This window comes from Hippopotamus amphibius, chromosome 4 (assembly GCF_030028045.1).
Source record: "Hippopotamus amphibius kiboko isolate mHipAmp2 chromosome 4, mHipAmp2.hap2, whole genome shotgun sequence".
Lineage (NCBI taxonomy): Eukaryota > Metazoa > Chordata > Mammalia > Artiodactyla > Hippopotamidae > Hippopotamus > Hippopotamus amphibius.
In genome coordinates, this window is record NC_080189.1 from 158,363,298 (window position 1) to 158,388,416 (window position 25,119).

Sequence of the window (25,119 nt, forward strand, 5' to 3'; positions counted from 1 at the left end):
CACAGGAAACAGGCCGTGGGGAGAGACCTTCTCCTGACACACGGAGGCCGGGGGTGGGGATGGGAGGGTGCGATGACTGCCCTCCAGAGAGCACTGACCCCCCAGCAGCTCCCATGTCAGAGGGCTGCCCACCTGGGCTGAAGTCCTACTTTCCTCTCCACAACCTGTTGTCCTCTGTCCACACTGCAGGCTGCCCTGGAGGGGAACCTGAGGCCTTGGCAGGGTAGCGTGAGGCTTTGGGGGAACTGCTTGTCCCAGCCCTGGCAGCTAATCTAGGATGTGGGATTAAAAGCACTCCTGAATTATCCTAGGGCAAAACCAGGTCAAGGCCACCTCCAAACCCCGCCCTCACAGAGTTAAGGGTAAGGAATTGGACAGGCTTAAAATGCAAAGAAGTTAATTAGCTCCCTGAAACCAAAAAGGGCGAAACAGAGCCTGGATAAAGGGGTAGCTGCAGGCGAGGGAGAGAGCCCTCAGCTGGGAGTCCAGAGCCTCACACCCGCAGGGCCCCCAGGGAGCTCTGAGGTCTTGGCAAAGACTCTCCTGTGTCTCCGTTTCCTCCTCTGTCGGATCAGGTCTGAGGCCTCCTCTCTGCACCTGACAGCCTAGGACAGGGCAGGATACGGGGCCAACACAGCTTCATCTGAAATGGGCCCCATGCGCGGGACAGTGGAGCCTGACCCTGGAAATCAGAGCTGGGAGAGAGCTGTGATTCCCAGCAGGTTTGCACCCCCAGGTGCCCCGGACCACAGGGAAGGTGCCCCCGCCTAACCCTAACCCAGCCAGGTCTCTATCTGCCTCTTCTATCCGGGGAAGAGGCAGACAGAGCTGAGGGGCTGGGGGCGTCACAGGTGCGGGCGGACAGAGAGAGCAGACTGAGAAGGCATCTACCTCCCAGACATGGTTAGTGTCTTGGTTGGGGGGGTCAGGTTAGGTCAGATGGGGGGGGGTATATAAACTGCCATCTCCCCTCCACCGACCCCTGTAACAGTGCCTGAAATTTCCACCACCAAAGCGACCCTAGGGGCTTAAAAACCTGACCTCCAAAAAGCCACAGTTAAAATGCAAACCAGTTTCTCAGACAAGATAGCACAATATCACATTACTGACTTGATCCACCCAAGCCTCGGACTGTCAGCACCAGAGTGAACCTTGGTCCACCTGGTCCAATCCCTCCTTTAAAAAATACACGTGGTGAAGTGACATGCCCAGGGTCGCAAGGCACGGTGGCTTCAGGGCTGGGACTCTCACCCAGGCCTCCTAAGTCTTTGCACAGCATGGACTGGCCCCTGGGAGTGTGCCCCGGGAGGTCTGGCATCTTGGCTCCAGGGGCTGCCCCTGCTCCTGTTCCGTGGCCACAACAAACAAGAGCCCCTGGAGCCTCACCAGCTGACTCCTCCAGGACCCTGCCTCCCGGAAGGATGAACGCACATCAAAACCCTGCGGCCAAAATATTCCTGGTACTGTCCGCTCTGCATCCAGCTCCCTTTTCCACAGCCTCCTGGGAGGGAGAAGTTTCCAAGAGGAATAGCTTTAAAGGCTTTCACAGAAGGGGGACTCTCCTTTGTTTGGACATTGGGGATAAGGCAGGAAGACAGGAGGATGGAAGAAAAAGGTTAAATTTTTACAACGCCACATTCTTACTAAAATGGCACCCTGGAACTTTCAAGATCACCTGACCAATACCAGGTTGGATTCCTCAGTTACAAAGATGGAGATTGAGTTTCTTTTGAAGCAAGTCAATCAAATGATGCCCGGGGGCCTTAAAAAGAAGTAATAAAAGGGAAAGAAGTCCCAGGAAAGGAAAAGTGCCCTACCTGGGAGTGAGCCCTTTGCTCCCCTCCTGACAGGCTCACAGCCACCTAAAATGGTCCTATGGAGCTGCTGGGCACAGGGAGGCCTGGCCAGGGCAGCTGGCTCTTTGCAACTGCCCAATTTGTCCTTTGCTGGGAAACCTGGATTCATTAGCATACGGCTAAACCCACAATGCTGGCCAGCCAATAGGTAACAGGACTCCCTTTGCAAAGACGATTCACCTAGGAGCCAGCGGGACTCTTGTTACTACAGAAAAAAAAGTAAGGTTCCTGGAGGAGGCTGGAGGAGAGGAAACAAGAATGAACAGAAGTCCAGAGCCCACAGTTTAAGGAAGGAGGAGGAGGATGCGGGAGGGTCCCCCTCCCTGGGCAATGGTTAAAAAGAAAAGAAAGGAAAAAAAAAAAAAAAGGGAAAGAAAGAGCCCAGCCTTTGAAGTCAAATAGACATATGCATTTGCCTGGTTTCAGGCAAATAACTATTTAACCTTTCTCCACCTCAGTTCCCTCAGCTGTAAAATGGGTCCAGCATCACAGGTCATTAAAAGAGGTTAGGAGATTAGAGAACCTACTATGAACTGTAGTTGGTTCTCAGTGATCCTGGTCCCCCTTATCTCCTTAGCATCCAAAGCCAGCCCCACTTGGTCCCAGGAAAAACCCAAGGGGAAACTTGCCCAGTGAGCCCTGGACAAGGCACAGGGGCCTCCTGGGGAGGAGGATGGCGGTCCCAGTGGAGATGCGCTGACCCATTTGGCCAACCATCCTTAATTTCCTCTTCACATTTGGGGAGCCCTGGAGCGCTCTTCCCCCAAATGAGGCATGCAGCAGAAATGAGCTGTGATTAGCACAGCGGAGAGACCAGAAGGACGGGGGAGCAGGGGGAGCAGCTGCAGAGTTTCCTGGAATTAACGGAGAGGGAGCAGGGAGGGCAAGTTGCTGTCTCCGAAGCTCTGTCTCCCTGTGCCAATCACCAGGCAGATTGCGTTTAAAGCCAACCTTCTCAGCCTCTGCAGGGCAAAACCAGCTCTGAGGGCTGCCTGTGATAGACCTCATGAACCATTAGAGGCAGGCCTGAGGTGTTCTCTGCAGGGCACACAGGAAAATTTCAAGCCAGTGTGTAGATGCACGAAACACAGAACACTGCGCTAGAGGCAGTTAAAACTTGGCCATGGAACATTGGCTGTTCCAGACCTATGGCAATGTTAGGGTCTGAAGGCAGATGAAGGAGAGAGCAATTTTGAAAGAGTTTGGTGAGACAGTGCTGTACGAGGCCCAGGTGCTGCATAAATGTTGTGGGGAAGGGAGGGAGAGGGTGGATCCAATCGTTTTTCCAGGGAAGGTGGATATTATTCTATTATGGGTTTCAGTTCTGTGCTGTCAGATAACCTTTTCAGTCCAGGGCTCTGCCACGTTTAGCCATGCCTAAGTCAAGGCAATTGTCACTGAACAGTACAGGCGCGTAACAAGCAATGCCAATACACTCGTGTAAATAGCAGAAAGAAGATCTGGAGTCTAGTCTGGGCCCAACCACTTCCGTGTAGCTTTGGCCAAGTCACTTAACCCTTCTGAGTTTTGGTCTCTCATCTGCTAAGTGGGACAGTAACCCCTGTCAAGGCTGCCAGGAAGATTCCATGCAGAGAGCAGTGGCTGTGATTCAGCAGCTCAGGAAGAGCCAACCATCCTTGGCCACCGTGACCCATGATCTTTGGACTCACCGTCCACGTTCCTGACACATGGCTACACCTCCTCCAGCCTCGGGGGCCAGTGAGTCCCCCATCAACAGGATGAAGTGGGGAATACGAGCATGAGAGACAGAAATGGAAGTGAGGGCAGGCGACTGCACTCTCACAACTTCTTGATCCTCCAACAAGTAAATCAGCTAAGGGCATCCAGACGGTGGTACCAAAAGAAGCTTCTATCCAAACAAAGGCTATGGCCAGAATCTAAACCTGGTTTCCTTGATTTTCCTCAACGATATTCATTGACCTTTCAGTCTAAAGGGTGCTTTTCCAAATCAACCCTTTCTCCAACTCGATTAGGAGGACAATCATAGACTTTGGTCCCAAGCTTCAACTGGTCTCTCAGACTCAAAGCTCTCTGGGGCTGACCAGCCTCTCAGGATATCCCATACGCCTCCCAAGTGCATTGCAAACCAATCGGTAATATAATAGCAGGTTCTCTGCTTTCAGAATATACTTTGTGAAAAGTGCCCACGGAATCGTTGGATACCAAGCAAGATGAACCTTTCGTCAGCTGGGCAGGTGTCACACAGAAGGCAGGATACACTGGGGTTCTGTTACAAGTCATTTAGAAGGAATTCTGATCACTCCTTTTCCCCACAAGGGCTAGGATCCTATGACCATGATACGGTCAGAGGCAGCCTTGTAGGAAGTATGTACAAACTCAAACTTCTTGACATGCGCAGGAGGCTGTCCTCACATAACCGGCCTAAGCATCACATTTTGCTGCTCAAGAACTCACGACGCCCCTGACTTCCTACCGTTCCTATTTGCTGTGGATCAGGCCCCACCACAACACGGATGCTACTTACATTCCTATGACTTCTCACTACATCCCGGGATCCACACCTTCCCCTCCCCCCGCAACTCCATTCAGGCTCATCTCTGTGCTGGCTTCAAACCTACAGTGTCGCTCGCATCTCTGAGATTTTGTTCAGGCATTCCCCACTGTTGCTGTCAGCAGCCTGCCTCCTCTTTACCCGCCTGACTCTACTCATCTTTCCATGAAGACCTACTTCAGCCTGCACTCCTAACTTCCTTTGCTGAGCCCATCTGATACTTACATTTTGCACCAACTTGGCACTTAATGAGATGCTCTCGTCTTAAATAATATACTAACTACCTGTCTCTCCTCCTCCTACAGTGCAGAGAGTCTTAGGGCCAGAAAACCCTTGATTAGAAGCATCAGACTTTACCAGCTGTGACTACTATCCTTGTCAATTCCATCTCCCTGAACTTCAAGTTCCATTTCTGTGAAATAGGAATAATAATCTTAACCTGAAAGGACTAAACATAGCTTTCACAAGCTAACATCTGTGAGAAGCCTACTGGTAACTAGCACATAGGAAGTATCCCCAGAAGTTTGTTTCAGTTCCCCTTTGCTTCTCTTTTATGTCCCAAAACCTAGCACAGTATTGCAACATAGAAGACATTCAGTAAGTGTTTGAGTAATTGATCAGTGGCATAAAGCAAACCAATAACTAGAGGGTCATTATGCAAAGCAACAGTATGTGGTCAAAATGTATTGATCTATTTTTCAATTATGGATGAAAGGTTGATGTCTACAGAGAGAAAACAATATGTTTTAACTAAAGAAGTTTTCAAGATCACAAACTGCCAACCTCTCTGAGTCCGTAACTCAGCCACGTAGAAGTTTCAGCATAAGCGTCCGTGCTAGTAATTTACATCCCTCATCCACCCTCTTCTTACGCAAGTTACCTCCATGCACTTCATGCACTAAATACAGCACAGTCCTTGCTACTTCTTTAAATCAAATACCAAGCCAAACCATTCTATAGGAGTTCTTTTGTAAGTTATTTAGAAAGCATGTTGGTCACTGCCTTTCCCAAACAGAATTTTTGTCTAATATACACAAATATAAAATTAACTTTGTCTTCTGATAAGACCTTTCCTTCCCCACCAGGTTGGGGAGAGGACAGTAGACAACCATAAATATTAGTGAGGTCTTTAACCAAAATTCAGCTGAGAATAATATCCAGGCCCTATGAGCAATTACGAAGTCCATGCACCAAGGATGACACTGGACATGGCGGGATCCAACGACCTGAGAACTGGAGGGGAATTCATGTGGAGTTTCGACAGAACAATTTTCACTCTGTGGCCTTTTGGCCTTAGTGGCCTTTTCTGCTGCTTCTCCTTTTTTACATACTGGGTGTTTCTCTGGAGGAAAATGTCTCTTTCCACCTCATTCACTCACCAGCTGGTGTCTCACACTATCGAAACCAGAGTCCCCATACGGGCTTGCTCCACGGTGAATAGGAGCAAGTCTAGAAATGTAATTTTAGTTAATGATCGCAATAAGCATTCATGAGACTAATTTTCCCGATGCCTCCCATCCCTGGTGGTGAGTCAGGCACTCACTCCTCCAGGTTGCCCTGCTGCAAGTCTAAGCATTGCAGAGCTAGACAGGTCCCCAAAAGGTCCTCTAGCCCACACCCCTAACTCCACGCATGAGAAATGCTTGGCTATCAGCAAGTTCCATTTGAGTCTCAATAGTCAAAAATCTTTGATGTCGAAAGAAGTTTGTCAACTTTTTCTAAGCCCCAAGGTGCTCCTCCTGTCCTCTCTAGAGACCAAAGGCAACTGGTCAGTCTCTTCTTCTCAATGATACAAATAATGATGGTTACTAAGTGACCCTTAATTCTCTTCCCCAAGTTAAACAAGCCCAAATCCTTTAACCTTTTCTTAAAGGCTTGTTGTCCATCCCTTTAAACATGTTGTTAATCTTTTTTGTATCTTTTTGTTTTCCCACAATTATTTTCAGCTAATGCAAACACGGTGATGTGAAATATTAAACAGGGTAGAGAAGTACTTCCCAGCCCTTGCACTTTACTCCCAATATAACACAGCCTGGTATCATGCTCACTTAAAAATAAACAACACAACACTCCTTCAGCTTGTGTTCCACTAGGACTTCCAGATCCACCTCAGCTATGATTATGCCTTGCCAGGTGATCCCTAATAGCACAGTCAACGTAATTGTATCAGTCAGATTGGTGCTCAACCGTTGATGACCACTGTTACCACCTCTCAACAAAGTATTTCCTATTCTGGTGTAAGGAAAGATCAGGTAACCAAGGGACTGTGTTGCTTATGCCATGTTTATGTAAAATACGTAACAGGAGTTTCTCACTGTGGGTCCGAAGAATCGTTCTCCTTTTTCTAGCCTATGCCTAAACACTGACATCTGGGTGACCTCAGGTGTGATACAGGGCAGAGCTTGCAGCAAACGGAGCAGACATACAACATGCACATCCCAACACCTGCCCCTTTTAAGGAAACTTGGAAATAAGCAGTGGAACCCTGCAATAAGCGCCGCTGAAAGGTATGCTGAGATCTGCAAAGTTATGGGTCCTTTCCAAGCAACTGAGCATCCTCTAATACTGGCTAAAGAGGAGATCTTGGATACATCTGGCTTGGCTGCTGCCACCTGGCATGACCAGCTCATAGGCCACCCTTCAAGGTCATCTCCTATTCAATCTGTAAGAAGGTCTTAATTCAATAGGATGTCTGATGTCAGGAATCTTCTCCACCATCCAGGGAGGAAAATTATTTCTTATCAGTTCTTTTGGGATGTGACGTTAAGGAGGTGGGGGAAGTCTCCTAATTCTGAACACGACCCCAAGAATCTGAGTTCTTAGAAAGAAAGGCACAGCAGCATCCTCATCACTCCACGATTACCAATGCCAGAGAGCCACCATCACTGAAGAATCGGTAGAAAGAGACCATTTCTCTAACTACAGCAATTCCATGCCTCCCGCGTCAGGTTCCACTAAATACCCTTTATCATTTATCTCGTAAGAGGACACGACCGCCAATGTTCACCAGGCCTACAGGCGCCATTTGCAGAAATCCGTCCATTTTCAAGCTGGCCTTTTTTCATACTTAAGTTGGCAGAGATGAACATTAGTCATCACGTCCCCAGAGTCACTATTCTATACGGCCAGCACATAGACTGCCTGGATTATCGACAGGTCCTTTAGATAAGCATTGTACTACTGTCGTTTGGACTCGGCACTCAAACTGGAAAATCTAGTAGACAGCTTTCTAAAATCCTGTGATGGACTATTTTGGCTCTGACACATTTTTTGCACATAGGCCTCAATACAGCACAGCTGACACTGCTGATCCTGAAATGCACCCCTAGCCCTTCACCTTATGATGTGAAATTCTTCTCTTTCCTTATTCCTGAGACCTAGAAAATGCCTTAAATATTATCACCATCCCATTTAATAGTGTAATAGTCACTTTCTAAATCAGGGATCAGCAAGCTATGGCCCCTGGTCCAAAGCTGGCCGGCTGCCCATTTTTGTAAATAAAGTTTTATTGGAACACAGCCATGTCCATTTGTTTACATAGCGTCTCGGGCTGCTTTCATGATACAACTCCAGAGCTGAGCAGTTGCAACAGACGTCTGGTCTGCAAAGCCTGAAATATTTACTATCTGGGTCTTTATAGGAAAAGTTTGCAAACCCCTCATTATAAACCACAAGGAAAACAAATTGCTTATTCAGAATAACCTTCTCTCCACCCTGACAAAAGAAAACAAAACAAAACAAAAAACAACCCTTACCCAAGTGAGTAGTTTTTGCATACTACTTTGTATAAAATCTGGCCTGACTCTCTTACAAAGCATCCTCTGAAATAAGATGCATATAAGATGAAAAACATAAGACAAATCTATATAAAAATTCTAGTGATGATAGTAATATATAAAAATATGATATATATCGTATATTATATTATAATATAAATAGATATTATATTATAAATAATATAAATATATATCCCTCCAGGATTTTTATTTAAGTTAATAAGTATTTTACACCTTATATGTATCTTATTTCAAAAGACACTCTGTAAGATGTCATATATGTTTTTCTTTTAATCAAAGGCAGTTGTGAGTTTGCTGGTTTGGGGATATGATAAAACTTGAATTCTGTTCCAGTCTCATGCAATAATTTGAAGTTCTTAGAAAAGAAGGGTAAAAGGAATGTAATATAAGAGATAACTCATCGTCAATAATAAAGTGAAATAAAAAACATATCACTAAACTGTACAGCTGTGCCCAGAGTTTTAAAGAGCAGATCTTTCAGAGGGAAACGGACTGGATGGGGGAATGTTTTCTCCTGGAACTCCATTCTGAGTCCTTAACATGTGGTGGATAATGACCTAGCTCCATCCAGAGAGCAACCCAGGGACCCATTCCCAGCACCTAACAGTTCTAAGGCAGGATACACTAGACACATCCATAGCTTAAGTCAAGGATCTGCTGTCATGAAGGAGTTTGGTCAAGGCATCCTAACCTTGACTTCAACTTTAACCAGGCTGGCAGCCCTTGGAGAGCTGCCCAAAGCCTTCAAAGGGTGTCTGCTACCTGCTCACAGTTGGTTTTGTCCACACAAATTTGATCTTCAGTGTTTTTAATTTACAACCAGCATATTAAAATGGGAGATCTCACCAAAATTTTTGAATTTTTGGCCCCTCTTAAAAAATCAGAAGACCTGGGAACCCTGGGCCCATGTTCTTGCAGGCAGCATCCCCTGAGCTGGTGGCAGCTGCCCCATTCAGAGCACAGATGCTCTCTAGCTCTACACACCCCCAACACTCTTTGTTGCCCCCCTGTGCCCTGAAGCTGAGCGTAAGGGCTGCTCCCTGTCACCCTGGCACTGTTCACTTTCTCATCCCTGGCCTGCTTTACTCATTAAAGATACCTGCCTTGTAGGCATCTGAATTTCAAACCCAGAGCTAACCCTTTATATAAGCTAATATATTTCCAAATGGATGAGGAGAAATGACTTCTTTGCCTCTTTCTCTGACTCACTTGTGACTTTCCCCCTCCTTCGTGGTCAGTGACCGCCCACAGACAGAAAGCACATGCACGCTCAGCCAACAACTCACCATCCGACACGTGGAAAAGGCAGTCCCTGCCCTCATTACCTGCCACTAGAGACACTAGATTCCCCTGGGCCTCCTCTGTCCTTGTTTACGCTGATACTACAGCTCCATGCTAGACATCTCGTCCCTGCAAGCAGCGCAAAGACAGTCTCTACAAAGAAAGACTTAGTCATGAGGGAAAACACACTTTAGGTAGAAAGTGTTTGCCCATCAAAGTACCCTTTTCCAGGGTATAAAGTAGAAGGGAGATTTCGGGGGCAATCACTTCCCTCTTAAGAAGATATGGAATCCTCTAGGTAACCTCTGAATTGGATCTAATGTCTCAAATGAGTTGCTGTAGGAAGTAGGCGTGCAATAAATGTGCAAAACTTCCTTTCTACTACAAGTATCTATAAGCAGATGAATGGATAAAGAAAATGTAATATATACACACAATGGAATATTATTCAACCTTAAAGAGGAATGAAATTCTGACATGTTACAACATGAATGAACCCTGAAGATATTATGCTAAGAGAAACAAGTCTGTCACAAAAGGACAAATATCATATGATTCTACTTATATGAGGTACCCAGAATAGTCAAATTCATAGAGTCAGAAAGTAGAATGGTGATTGCCAGGGGCTGGAGTGAGGGGCAAATGGAGACGTACTGTTTCATGGGTATAGAGTTTCAACTGAAGAAGATGAAAAAGTTTTGGAGTTGGATGGTGGTTATGGTTACAGAACAATATGAATGTAATTAATGACACTCACCACACACTTAAAATGGTAAAGTGTATGTCATGTATATTTTGCCACAATAAAAAGAAGAAAAAAGCCTAAGGAGGGTATATGGGGGGAAAAAATCCTTTCTGCTGCTAGAAAAATGTATAAAGTTCATAATGAATGTCACAAGGTGACATTCATTCTAAAGGAAGATAGAACATGCTAGCAGCAGCATCGTGATGTCACATTTCATCTCCACCTGGCCTCAGTGTGAGCTGGCAATGCTCAGAGGGCAAGACCTGGCCTGAGAGGCTGGTCCGGTTCTCTCTGACCTAGAGGACCCCTCAGAGAAGACGGGAGACACCTATCTCACACAAGGAGACACCTATCTCAGGCCGGGGGTGGGGGTGGGGGGGCAGTGGGGAAGGTTTACAGCTGCACCAACTGGCAGCTGGGGGAGGCTACAACACTACCTTCCAGGCAGCAGACACATCAACCTCTCAGCTTTTTCCAAGCACACACTAAATCTTGCTTGCTTGTGCAAAACTGTCTTGGCACAGCTGTGATGGCAACATTGGATGGATGTATTAAGTCAGGACACATAACCAGCTCTCCATAAATCCATTTAGGCCATGAAGAGTGACATGGAGGGTGGGAACGGCCATGGCGATGGTGGGTGGGTGACAGCAACTCCGGACTCAAACTCAGATGCTGGTACCAAGCCAATGGCAACCTCTGTTCTAGACTGTGCTTCTAAATAAAACAAAAGGTTCAACAAATCCTGGGCATGCAAATGGGCAGAATCCTTTCAGGAGCCCCTTCTACAGGAAGGTATGAAAGTTGAACTCATGCAGGATGAGGCTGTGAAGCAAAATTTACAGAGATGCTATAGGAGCATTGGAAACAGGCTTTTATTTAACAGAAACTTACACAAACTTGATACAAACCCTACATTATGCAAAGCTTTATCACAATTCTACACATGTTATAACTTCTGGGAGTTGGTTGGAAAGCGGATTATTATTATAATTATTAGCATTTTGAAAACGGACATTTTCTATCAGAAAATGTCACAGAAAGGACTACAAAATGATACAAAGACACTCTTGGTGATCCCTCCCAGGGACTGACCCTGAAAGGGCTGGCAAGAAGTCTGTGCCCATCCAATCTGCCCTTGCAAAGGCGAAAGAGAGACTCTCGGGCTCAGAATCATTTCACTAACACTGTCACTCAAGCCTTTTACTGAAAGGAATATCCAGCGGTAGATTGTACATTGATTATCATGACTCTGCTTACCGGTGAGGGGACCTCAAGAGCATGAATGTGTAAGACTGGGAGTAGAACCCAGTGGCCCAGCCAGTCACCCCAGCTCCTTCACTAGGCCTCAGACACAATGCTGAATGCATTTCATAGGCCACATTCACGTCCACCAACATGGTCATAGCGGGACAGGTCAGACCTCTCACCTTTCGCCTTTTTACCCCCACCAGCAACTGAATTTGAGGTTTCCGTCTTTCAGGGTGGCCTTCCTTGCCTTGAGGACATCTAGCCTCTCAGGCCCCCAAAGCCAGGTCAACAGAAGGCTCCCTTTGCAAGTCGCCTCTAGGAGCTGTCAGGGAACAGAATTAATACCATCCCCACTGATGCTTAGGTTTTATTCTTTTTTTTTCTCCCTCTCTCTTCCTTCACTGCATTATTTTAAACAAAGCTGTCTGTGTTCAGATCTGTTGAACTCGCAGAGATACATTGAATTGCTAGACAGAATTCCTTTCAGAACAAGGCCTTGGCAGACCTGATAACCAGGGGGCGGGCAGCTTCTCGGCATCAGATAAACGGGGCTTGCCTGGGATGAGGGGAGAGTTTGTCTGTCTGTCTGTCTGTTTTGTGGGGAGCGGAGAGACGGCTGACAGCCCCTGTGGCTACTTTATTTCAGTCAAGTCTTAACACATAATCAGACACTTTCAATAGACTTTTGTAGAACGAAAAAAAAAAAAAAACTGATCACTCCTCACTTACCACATCCAACTTGCAGAAATAAAAATACCTAAAGAACATACATGAATGGCTTTTTAAAAAGCCTGAGAGAGCAGAGTTGATCTTTATTCTCTTATTAAAAATGTGGGGTATTTTTCCTTAGAGTTAATATGCAGTCTTTATTTTACATTAAGTCCTCTTTTGATTTTCATGTCTTCACAAAATTGCTTTTAACTTTTGAAGTTGAAGGTACTTTAAACAAAAATACTGTGCGCATCAGCACCTCTTCTTTTAAATATTGAAATAAATAAAATAGTTAACTGTTTCTTTCTTTTTTTTTTTTTTTTTTTTTTGTCAGTCTGTTTGTGTTCAGTTATTTCTATTGTAGAGCAATTCCAGTCTGACCTGGATACTTTCTCATAGACACTTAAAGAAAATGTAATGGAGAATTTTAAAAAGGAAAAAAAAAATCTTCTTATTGCACAAAGTGAGGCCATTCCCGAGACTTCTCTGAGCGGAGCTGAGCTGAGCTGAGTTGTGCTGGAGGCTTTTCCACAATCCAGGCTCCTGTGTTGGCGGAAACACATGCGCAGGAGGGGGCCAGGCAAGGGAAGAGGAAGAGGAGGAGGAGGAGGAAGAGGAGAAGGAGGAGGTGCAAATCCTCGTGGCTTCTTTCCACCTTCTTCAGAAATGGCTTGCTTGAAGGATGCCGGAGTCCCAGGGTCATAGTGTTGACTGCAGAGGGAAAGGCAACGAAAGATAAAACAAAAAACAACAGCACAGGACAACTGCCTAAAAAAAAAGATTTCAATTAAGGAAGTGGTGGAAATGAAATGAATTGAAAAAAAAAAAGAATGAAAACAACTAACTAATTGCCGCATGAATGAGGCTACAGCTATGTACAACGAGAACCAGACTAATGTCTCTCGTGCCTTCAACACCAGCAGCTCGAAATCAACCAGGAATAGGGCAAGTGAGTTGCTCCTGGGCAACAGAATGACACAAGAAACAGAGGACGCAGCTAGATTTTCAATTCCTAGGTGGTGTAGTAGACAAAACTGGGTATTAGCAAAATGTTTTTTTTCCTCTTCTACTTGGAAATGAAACAAACAATCTTTTCCCTGTTAAAATACTCCAGAAAGATCATTATGATATAACCTGTTGCCTGTCACCTAAGTGGAAATGAGTAGTTTCTGTGGTACAGGACCAGTTGCAGTCACAGAAAACCCCAACGGACACCCCATTTGGTTATCTAAGGCCAAAAGGACTCTGCTTCCTGCATACACTCTCACCCCCAATCCTGCCCCAAGTGATTCCAGGGTGTCAGAATTACTCAGAGAGAATCAAGCCAAGTATCTGTTCCAGTCCTCAACTAGCCCAGTGATCCCAAATGCCAGCCTTGGAACGTGGTGGTAGTTCAAACCAGGTGGGTCCTTTAGCCTGGATGGGTACCAACCAGGCATGGATTCTGCTTCTAGCTGAAAGGAAATCTGCCAAGTTATTTTGGTCTTTGGAATGGAGTAGTCGGCACAAAGGAGTAAGCCAGAAAACCAAGTGCTATCACATTTCACCCCAGAAGCAGCTCTTGAGGGCAGAGGTGGGTGCCCCCACCAGTGTCCAGCTTACTCTGAGCGGAGGAAAGGGGGGGGGGGGGGTCCAGCTGGAAAGTGGCCAAGCGAGCAGGGAACAAAGTTCAAAATCAAATGAGCCAATCAGCCTCTTTCAAGTTCAAACTCCCCTTCCCATCCCCCATCTCTTCTAGTACCCAAGGCATTACTCACTGGGCAGGTGTACAGGACTGGATAAATGCACTTCCAAAGCTAAAACTCTATCCATCCGCCTATGCTTTCAGAGGGGGGCTGAGAAAGGCCTCATTTCCACCCACCACCAAGCCCTCGTGCCGCACCTGTTCCTGTTTCTTTCCTCTCCATCCCATCCCACCCCACTGTCTCCCTCTCGGATCTGCTTCTCTGCTGCCCCTTCCCAGGCGCCCTCCTCTTCCCTGTGCTCATCTCTTCACTGTTTCACCTCTTGCAGTCCCCTCACTCCAGCTGGCCTTCCTCCAGACCTCCCAGAGAGCACCTGCCAAGTTGGGCATCCAGCCAGACTTTCACCCCCTGCCAGGCATCCTCCTGTCCCTCTCCCAATGCCCCAGACCCCCTGGCACTCTGCCACTCATTTGGTGAATCTCTCTCATAACTGTACCCCATGCCCTTTCCATTTCCTCAAATTTCTAACTTCGACCTCCCAACACACACACACACACACACACACACACACACACACACACACACACACACAGAGTCTTCTTCTGCCCTATTTAAGCCACCTAGCAAATAGCTGGTTGGTTCCCAACTTTCTGCTCCCACATCCATTTTCCCTTTCAGGGCCAACTGCAGGCCACTGGGAATGTCCTGCTACATCTCGGTCTCCCCCTCTCAGTCCCCTTCAGGAGGCTTACCTCCCATCCTTCCACGCATCTTCGACCTCCCCCTATCCTCATGTCCTCATGGGCTCTCCCTCCCCACCACCACCACCACCACGTCACTGCCTCCTGGCTTTCATCTACCTCCTTCACTTGACCAGCGGATGCTGTGTCCAGCTACAACTTCAACATTTCTGCCAACAAAATTTCTTGAGCAACCACCAAGCATAGAATGAGACACTAAATGCTTCCACTAATTAGTTCAGAAACATTGCTCAGTTCTGTTTATTTCAACAAATAATTACGGCACAATGGTGTCAGGTACTGTCCGAGGGACATGAATGACATCATCTTTGCCCTCGAGGAACACACACCATCTGTTTGATGAGAAAGACTACAAAAAAATCCTAATATGCAAAAAAAAAAAAAATCCTAATATGTTGTGATAAGCACTAACCCTACTGACATCAACAAAATGCTACAGAACACTACTTAAGCACTTTTTAAAAAAAATACTGCAATGTTTGCCATTTTACATGTTTCAGGTTGTGATTCCCAGCTTTGCTTTTTGTTCAGCTCTAGCTCCATTCTCTCTGACAACAGACACACTTGCCTACAGATTACATAGCAATAGTCAAGCTAGAGATCTTTGTTGATCTGGTTGGTTTCCTCCAACGAAATCTCCCTGACGACTGTGATCCACAGCAAAAATAATCACATACCACCCCATGACACTCTTACCCATTTTTAACTACTTACAAATATCTACTCTGCCCAACTAGATTGCAAATAAATCCACTGGCCCCATGTTTAATTTCATCCTATCCTTCACGGGGCTGAGCTGCTATTACTCAATCCCTAGCCACCAAATGAATGAAAATATTATCCTCCAAGGTCTACAAACATACTAGCCTGAACCTCAGCTTAAAGGCCAAATGTCTGAGTCACTCGTAACGGAGTAAATCAATCATGAACCCCCTGATACCATGCACTAAGAAGGACACAACATCATTTCCATGGTATTCTTACTGAAAACGCATAACCTACTTTTAATCATTAGGAAACAGCACGCGATCCTAAAGTGAAGGACTGTCGGTGAAATGACAGCCAGTGTTCTTCAAAGGTATCAAGGTTATGAAAGCCAGAGAAAGACTGTGAAACTAACTACCCCAGATCAAAGAACTTTAAGAGGACATGACAACTAAACATAACATGTGATCCTGGATTGGACTCTGGAGTAGAAAAAGGACATGAATGAGACAATTGGCAATATTTGAATAGAGTCTGTGGGTTGTAGTACTGCATCAATGTGAATTTCTTGGTTGTAATCATTGTAGTGAAGAATCTGGGTGAAGAGTATATGAGAATTTTTTGTATAATTTGTGCAAGTTTTTTTGTAAGTATGAAATTATTTCAAGTCTTAAAAAAAAAAATTAAGTCTTAGTCATTGGTTAAGGGCCAGTGCTGAAATACTTTGAAAACCTAATTGCCAATGCTTTTTAGCCAATGAAAAGTTGGCTAAAGTTCAGTTCTAATAGGGAGCTTCCATCATTCTCAGCTGTTTTGTAAATCAATCAAGGTGAATGGTTTTTCCTATACCGTCACTTTGAGTAAATGGTCAGAAATCACTTTTATTCAGGGCAACAGTATCATATGATTCAACGTTTCCGTGTTAGAAATACTTGGGCATGTGAACAAAACAGAGCCTGAAGTGTTCACTCCCTGCCACCTCACCCCCTCCCACCTTCACCCCCACCCCGATATCGCTGTCAGCACATTGACCATTTAGAAAGCTCAACCTCAGTTCTTTGGGAAAGTTCATGGAGACTTAGACCTAACCTCTCAACAGGATTCTAAGATGATAATAGGTTGGGATTGTTTGGTTTGGTTTGGTTTGGTTTGGCTTTTACAGCATCAGATGCCTCTTCTCAATCCAGCGAGGTCTTGAATGAAAGACCTCAAAGCCCTTGCCTAATTTTACTCAAGAAATCTTCAAAGTGAGATCTGTGGGGACATCAGTACAGACTGAGGAAAGAGTATTAGAAGACCCAGATACCACCTACCGACCCTGGAACTTCAGACCAGTCATTTAACCTGAGTGAACCTGTTTCCTCATCAGCAAAATGGGAATAAATAACATCTCTTCCACTTCATGGGGTTGTTTTAAGAATCATGGTGTGGTAAGGTAGGTTATATATTATAATAGAGTAAGGAACCTCCATATCCTCGGAATAGAGAAAGTTCTGGGTTCTGGACTCAATCCCTGTGTGAGTTTGTTTCCATGGCAGAGATTCATGGAAACAAACTCACACAGGGATTGAGTCCAGAACCCAGAACTTTCCTACTCTAGGCTTCTACTCACTGGATCAAAAATGCCTCACTCAGAAAATACACAAGTAACTTCACTTTCAAAGGCTGAACAAAATCCCCTACGGAAAAATTCCTAACACATGAGTCTGCTCAAACCTTAAGTACGAGTTCAAGATCATATTCATCAGATGTAACAGGAGGCATATTGCGATAATATTAATTAATTTTATTCCAGCATGAAGTGAGAATCTCCAAACAGCCTTTAGTTCTCTCCCTGAGTAATGATCTTGTGTTCCCTCAAGTGCTATATAAAGGCAATGCCAGGCTGCAGCCCATTAGGTGCAAAGAGAGATGCAAAGCAAGCAGGAAGACTTAAAGGGATACTATTGATGTGAACATCCTATTTTTATTAAATCCTTCTCTCTAAAATACCAGTAGCAAATTACATTAGTGACTTTAAAATACCTTTAAAAAATTAAATGTGTATTTCTCACTCCCAGTGTTAATAGTGATTAGAGGGTCTGATCTCTACATACTCTCAGTAACAGATGTAAAGGATTAGATTGTCCTAGGTAGGAAAAAAACAACAGGTAAACAACAATGATAATCACCTTTACATCAACAGTTCCCCCCAGGGGATCTGAATGTTGCAACACATTTAGAAAGTTCTATCATCTTTGATTCTCCTATCTTTGGGCTAGGACTCAGAAAATTAGGCGACATTTCTGAAGGATTTGGGGTGGTGCTTTACAGAGCTGAGGACAAAGGAAACTAGTCAGACCATTTTCATGCTGATGACCCTAATTTCTTTTATATTAATATTTGAGTACTGATACTTATTTAACAAAAGCAACAACAAAATGATAGGTGCACTGACTGCTCATACAACTCTTGCAGTTTCTGAGATCGCAAAAAAGTAGAACTTTGTCCCTAATAGGCATCAGGAGGGAATGACTAGCAGTGATGGTTTAGAAGATGAGCTCTCTATAAAATTCTGCACAGAATTTTAATTGGAATTATCTTTTTGGGATCTAATTGCCTACTCTTCAGTTTTGAATTTGCTTCTAATAACGTTACCTTTTAAAGTTCTCAGGTGAACTGGAGGAAAGGGAATATAGGAATATGCAAGGGGCAGCACAATAATGAAAGTAAACAGTATTCCTGGAGTCAGGTTACCAAGGATCAAAATCTAGCTCCTTATTGGCTGTGGGGCTTTAGGTACATTTCTTAATTACTAAGCCTCAGTTTCCTCATCTGTAAACTGTGGATAATACAAGCACCTACCTCACAGGTAGTTAAGAGGATTAAATGAACTATTCCAGGGAAAACAAAACAAGGCCTGGCATATAAATGGTTGGCCATTGTTATACAAAGAAAAGAGGATAAAGACATAACATTGACCATTCAAGGCATTTGGAAACGCAGGACAGCCAGCTTCCTCCTCCTACGCCTCCTTTTAGAGTTTTCTTCCTTCCCCTTAAGACATTTGCCTCCAAAGCAATGTCCATTTCACGCTTTCAAATGTAATTCAATCTCTCCAGGTTGATCTTTCTCAGTGAAAAGTGAAAGACTTGAACTTGATCATCTTCAAAGTCCCTTCCAGTTCTTTTTCTGTTTTACTTAAGGATGCAAATTCTGAGTCTGTTGAAAGATACCATAAGCAAGGTGAGACAAGGTACTCAGGCAATGCCAAGATGCACGACTAAGCTCACCTTAGCTACACCAACTGAGAAAGATGAGGACATCTACCACCCCCAATAAGAGACACTGGAGATCAAGCTCTACTAGTAACTAAAATAGATAAGCAATAGCCATCCTCAGATAAATCTTTCCATGGGGGTTTGTTTAGACAGTTCATTCTTGGTTCCCCCTCAGAACCCCAAGCTAGACTCTGAAACTAGGTGATGTTTTATAATGTTTTGATTATGGGTTTTTTTTTTAATTTTCAAGTTCAAAGTCAAGCTGTCATTGAGAATTTCAGGACTACAAACAACTACAAGATTTCAAATGACAGTATAGATTGGTTGGACCTATTTTTATTAATGTAGAAGATCACATTTTGTCAATGAGAGCAAGTCGTAATGCTATGAATCCAATGTCTGAGTCAAAGTAACAGAACAGAGGAAGTAAAGAGGTGGAGAATGACAGCAAGAGCAGCTTGTATCCCCTTGGCAGAAACCAACTGCAACCAACTACACTGGCTTTTTCACACACGTGAGCATGCAGGAGCATTACAATGTTGGAGGTTTATGCCATATTTCCTGGGAACAGGGCCACATACAGATTAGGCAGAACATCCCCAAAGTGGGTGAGGTAGTTACTTTCATTCTCTCATAACTGAGCACAAACGCCCAGGAGAGCACTTACGCATTTCAAGCAGGAGAAAAGTGGAAGCCCTTCCTGTCACAGGCTACCAGGGAAGCACAAAGAGTCCATTTGTGGGTTTCTTTGCTTGGTCCTTGCTTCTGTTGGGTTGGTTTGCTATTTTAATGAGAGGTCTAATTCACGAGGCTCTGCAAAGGTTGGATTGTCAAAGCAGATCTTCCCAGACACTGGGTGGCCTCTTGGACGTCCCAACCCAAGCCAAAGGGCAGTGCCTGCGTCTCTGGACCTATGCTCTCAGGAAGGCCGGAGACCCTGACCATGCTTAGTGGGAGTTCAGAACCTTCAAATCAACTGGGTTGAGTGTTGTGCCTAATCAGACATCTTCTTTAATTTAGATGCATCCCCTTGGCAGTTAAATTGGTAACTGGAGCAAGGAATTCCACCCTAGGCATGCAGTCCCCTCTATCTCTACCCAAGCACAGTAGCCAACTGCAACCTCAGTTCCTTGGACTCCGCTTCCAGGTGCAGCCAAGGGAGGCAGAGTTAGCCAAGCTCTCCCCCAGCCATTTTCTCTTGCAGTTGAAGCCAGAAGCCCACCATTCTCCACACAGAGCCCCCCAGAGTCCAAGCAAGCCTCAGATCGCACACCTAGGCCCGGGCCCACACAGGTATGCATGCACACACACAGCAGATGGCTGGGGAGAAGATGCTCCAGTGGCCACTCCCACACAAATAAGGGGGTGTGAACCCAGAAAAACAAAAGACACGTTAGGAGGGGGGAAAGGAAAAAAGAAAGAAGGAAAAAACTTAAAGAAAACAAAACAATTATGATGGTCTTCCCTCATCGTAAGACAGGTCAGCCAGGACATACCTTTTGACCAGGGCCGCACAGCTGTCCATCCGTGGGACTGGACGGCCAACAAGGTGGACGGTCTTCATCACCCCAGGGGCCTTGAGCAAGTGTTGCTTTGGTTTATTTCAGGAAGTGCTATTGGAAACATAAAACAAAGTGCCTGGAGGGCACTATAAAAAATAGAAGAAATATGGGAGACTTGATCATCCAATGGATATTTATACTTTTTAAACAGGGGCGAGGGGAGAGGAAAATCTACTGTGAGGTAACGTTCCTTCTTCCGTGAGGGTGGCCTCGGGTGGTTTGGTCACTGCTGAGTCCATGACTTTCGGCGTGTACTCCATTCCTGCGTTTGGAAACTGCTCTTCACCAGGAGGAAAGTGAGGGAAAAAACCAGCCACAACAAAACAGCAGCTCTGCGGACGGAGGAAGAGGACCCCGCAGGCGCCGCTGGGCAGGGCCCAGGTGCTGGACAGAGGCCACACACGGGCTGCCGGCTGCTCAGCAACTGCTGACAGGTTCTCGCAAGCAGAGGGGACGATGGAAAGGTCAGGGAGGCGCAGCGGGGAGGGGGTCTGCCGCGGGGAGCCACCGGCGCCGTGCGGTACAAAGTGCCATCCTCTCCCCTCGAGGAGCTCCTCCTGACTGGGTCGCCTTCAATCAATCCTCCCCCACAGAGGCTCTCTCCTAACAGGATGTTACTTCAGTTTCTTTGATGTCCCTTCTCTCTCTGTCTCAAAAAAACAAAAAACAAAACAAAACAAAAAAAAAAAAACCGGTCTGCTTCTCATAATAAGTAGAATATAGAAATAATCATTTTTAAATGTTATCGGTTCTTTGTTTCCAAATCCAATGTTCCTTCTCTCTTTGTTTTGCCAATAAATAGGAAAACTGAGGAAATCAACTCTGCTCATGTCAAAAAGATCCCCTCCCCCTCCCCCCTCAAAAAAAGAGAGAATCTGCCTAACTTCCCGTTTCTATGGAAAATAAATAGTACATCACGATGCCATCTCTCTGAAGGACTGTTATTCTGCTCTTTTGTTCTGTTTCGTTTCAGTAGTTTGTACTTCTGTTGTACGTACCCTAAATAGAGGGAAGTGGAGGGGAGGGACACGTGGAAGGTGAGAGGAAAAAGCAAGGATGAAGGGAAAACCTAAATTGTCTTTCATTAAAAAATATATATATATATCAGAACCAGAGCAATGACCAAAGTCACAGGGTGATGGCTAATTGCCCAGAGAGTCCGTTCCGTGCGTTTAGCAACTGCCCTTTTTATCTGCTGTGGGCGAACCCCGGCCACTGCGGCGTCCTCGGCAGGAGCGAGGCTCTTCCAAATCGTCCTCATCAAAGCCGTGGAAAGTTGAGGTGTCACTTTCCGACGTGGAACCGAATAAGTCCTCCGTGGTGCGTGCTGCAGCCGCTGCCTCCTTCTCCTTCCTGCCTTCTCCTCCCAAATGAGCTGACATGTATGATGAATATATCAGCACATGGGTTAAGCAACAGACAGCATTATTAATATTCTTATTACATCATTACAGTGTTATTCTTAATAGCAAGATCATAAACCATTTCACACCAAAAGGGAGTAACTGGGTGCGTCACCTGGCGACAGGGGTGTGGGGTAACGGGACAAAGCCAACACTTCCAGGGGAAAGGATTCTCCCCTCCCCGAAAAGGCATCATCTCTACCGTAATATATTTGTCCACAGCTCTGACAGCACAAGATTCAACCACGATCTTTCTTTCTTTCTTCTCTTCCGAAGGCACACATTCTCATGCATGCTCACTCAACCCGCCCCAAACAATGTGTTTCCTTGGTGGTTTTTAAGCCTGGTTGGTATTTCTTTGGTGGTTTCAGTTGGCAGTTCTTTGCACAATGTTTGTCCTTCACTTTGACAGTCAGCTTTACAAAGGTATTACTGTCAGATAACCCGGTCAAGATGGTTAAGCCTCCATCCATTTTATTTTTATTTTTACCCGTTTCTAATCCCATTCTTTTCACACCCTTTCAATTCTGCCCTTACATCATGTAGTTCATTTGCACTGAAAGCGAAAAGAAGTTGGAAAGTCTGATAAGTGGTAGGCAATAAAAGAGTCTCTCGTTTTCTTTAACCACTGGAGGACATTTCTGTGATCTGCACCCACGCACGTGCGTATACACACACACACAGGCGTGTGTGCACGCAGGCACGCACGCACGCACACCAGGCCCTAAACACACCCAGGTCTGAGTTACTCCAGAAAGCCCAGGATTCTCAAATCTAACTCAGAGCACTGAGAAAGTGGGAAATAGGGGTGGAAAAGCCAAATAAAAGACAGCATCCTGAAGTCTATAAAACGGGTGGAAACGTCTTCACATTCTAAATGGGCCCCAGGACTGCCCCCAAGGAGGTCATAAGGCACCACTTGGGGTGCCAATTTCAGGATTCTCACTTTTTCTCCCAGGAAAAGCAGGGAGTGGGGTAGATGGGAAGCAAAAGACAGCTCTTCCGAGCTCCACCCTCTTCCTTGGAAGGACTCCAGGGAGGCCCTAGAGAAGTATTCGCCCACCTGCCTTAACAAGCATATCCCATGGGCTAACGCCACCTGTTTATTCCCAAGGTGTCGACTATTTCAGGAACATCAGAGTCAGACCTTGACTAAATTATCCACCAAAATTAATCCTTGGCGAATGCAATGAGAACACCTAGGTTGGTATAAAATGGCCCCCTGAGTCACATAGCAGATAGATCCTGGGAAGAATAAGCTGAGTACAGGCTGTGAAGAGAGAAGCTTTGGAGAGAAAAAAACCAACTGCCCACTTCTGGTCCCCCATGGATCAGTATCAAGTACCCCGTCTTTTGTAGGAAAGGAAGAGGAGAAAATTCAGCAGTTTTCACTGAGAATTCTGAAACTGCCCTCTCTAACGCATCCCAAACCCACAGCAGTCCATAAAATTCTGCTTAGAATATCATGCCACCAAGAAACTTTGCTTCTGGCAGTAGGGATTTTGTCTGATCACTTGCTTTTTAAAAATGCTGAACTGAATTTCATGTTTCATTTTCTTTTTGACTATCTAAATCCCAGAGTCCACTATCACATGGGCCCGCTCTTCTAAGCCGGCGTCAGTCAAATAAAAAGTTTAACGTTAGGTATCATGTTTGGCAAGTTAAGGAACTGACAGAATTGCACAGATGGGCTGTACTGTCAGGGTCCTTAAGGGTTAAATGTAGAAGGTTGTGTGCAGTGGAAACCACGGTGCTTTTCCAATTACTGATTTGCTGCTCAAGTCAGTCTTAAAGCTTAAACAACCCAAAAGCAAACATAAGAGGGCTAAAGCTAAGGTCTGAGGACAAAGCAAGGGATGAGCTGAGCTGCTATAGTAAAGCCGGGTGTGGTCATCTCAGGTCTCCTTTCAGGACTAGGAATAGTACAGATGCTAGATAGAAAGGTGGGAAGAAGCCATGACTCCTGGCTGCTGGAACCAACCACCCAGCCAAACTGTATTTCACCTACTAGTCAGCAGCTGATGAGACTAAAGATGAGTCTGAAACCTTCTCTCCTCCTTGCCTTGCACTTTGGCCTCATTATCACATAAAACAATATGAAAACCAACCACGATCCAGCCCAAAATAATGGAATTGAAAAGCAAAACAAGCTTCAACAAAACTTGAAGACCTGAACTCATTTTAAGAAGGAAAGAACAAGACCAATTTTAGTCTTTGAATAGAGATGAAAATTCAAAACATCCCAAGTCAACTCCAGAGGAGTCCTAAGAACACCTGCTCTTTGCCTCCTTGATCTACCAGGCTCTCTTTAGTTTTCCATATGAGAAAATGGGATGAGTGGCCAATGGCGGTGGTATCTATGCAGCTACCCAGGAGCCCAGGGGTCTCTGACTCCCACAACTCCAGATGTGGCTGCTCTCCCGATAGTCACGTTTCCACACTCTTCCGGTTTGCCCCTGGCACTTCCACAGAACAAACACATCTTTTTGTGACGTGCACATCACCCGATACAAAGAAGCACGTTGCCTGTGTCTCCGGGTGTTTCCACGCGGTCTCACTGTCGTCCACAACAACACATATCCCGGAGAGGCCAGGCAGACACAAGCCCAAACTTTCTTCTTTCCCTTTACCCTGGATCTCAGGGCATAACTTTTAGTTCTTAAGACTCAAGAAGAAAAACATCAAAATAACCTGACAACCCCTCTCCGCTCAAAACATCACCACCGTCACTTCTGCCCCAACCCCGCGGCCCCGCCCCGCACAAGATGGTAGCGGAGTGTGAGTGGAAGAGTTCCTGGTCTGCAGGCACACGCCGCGAGAAGGGGCCACACTCACCAGAGCGTCCACAGTCTGCGCAGGACACCAGCTCTTCCGGCCTCCCACTCTTCTTGTTCATGTTAGAACCCCCCAGGCAGAAGTCACAGTAGTTATTGGGAATGACTGTCCCATCCGGTCCTTTCTGGGCTGTGGAAACATTTTTTTAAAAACCCAATGTTAGGCTGTGGTGAGTCTCCATCGGCCCCTCGTCTCCCACAGGGTGGCAGAATCTGCTCCAGGAAGAATATGAAGTTTAGAATCTGAGGTTTTGTTACAACCCAGGGGTTAACTTGGGCGAAGTTTTCTTTATGATTCTCCTCGGTTCAACTGTACTAATGTCTTGCAAGTCATCCAGAGTTGAGTTTGATTTTTGCAATATTTGTCAGCTCTGTGTGTTTATACAAATTACTCTGTTCTTCTGATTGCATCCCTGGATCCCAGCGAAGCATCCAGAAGGCCTACTAGTCAAGTAAACTTCTCTCATCCCTGAACAACAAGCCCCTGGGACCCAAACATCAGATGGTAACCATCAACGGTGGTGTGACTAGAGGGAGAGAGAAAGGTCACTACCTAGGCCTTGCCCTTGGGAAAGATGCTCTTGTTTAGGAGATATTCCTTCTGTCTCTGAAAAGGAAAACAAAGAAGCATTGATGGGGGATCATTTCCAGGAAGGACTCTGAAGATGCTCCTAGGGAACTCTGGTGCACATGTGGGCAGGTACACAGGTGTCCACTCTTGTTCAGCCCCATCTC

At 45.5% G+C, this 25,119-nt stretch overlaps 1 protein-coding gene across 1 annotated transcript in view; it reads right to left on the reverse strand.

Moving 5' to 3' along the window:
* Positions 1 to 21,302: 21,302 nt before the first annotated feature.
* Positions 21,303 to 25,119, reverse strand: part of DPF3 (double PHD fingers 3) — a 201,314-nt gene continuing 197,497 nt past the window's right edge. Inside the window, exons 8-9 of the mRNA XM_057733524.1 lie at positions 24,386 to 24,514; positions 21,303 to 21,522 (exon numbers count right to left, since the gene is read on the reverse strand). Coding sequence (XP_057589507.1) covers positions 21,320 to 21,522; positions 24,386 to 24,514 — 332 coding nt within the window. The 3' untranslated portion in view covers positions 21,303 to 21,319. The remainder of the gene's footprint in view (positions 21,523 to 24,385; positions 24,515 to 25,119) is intronic.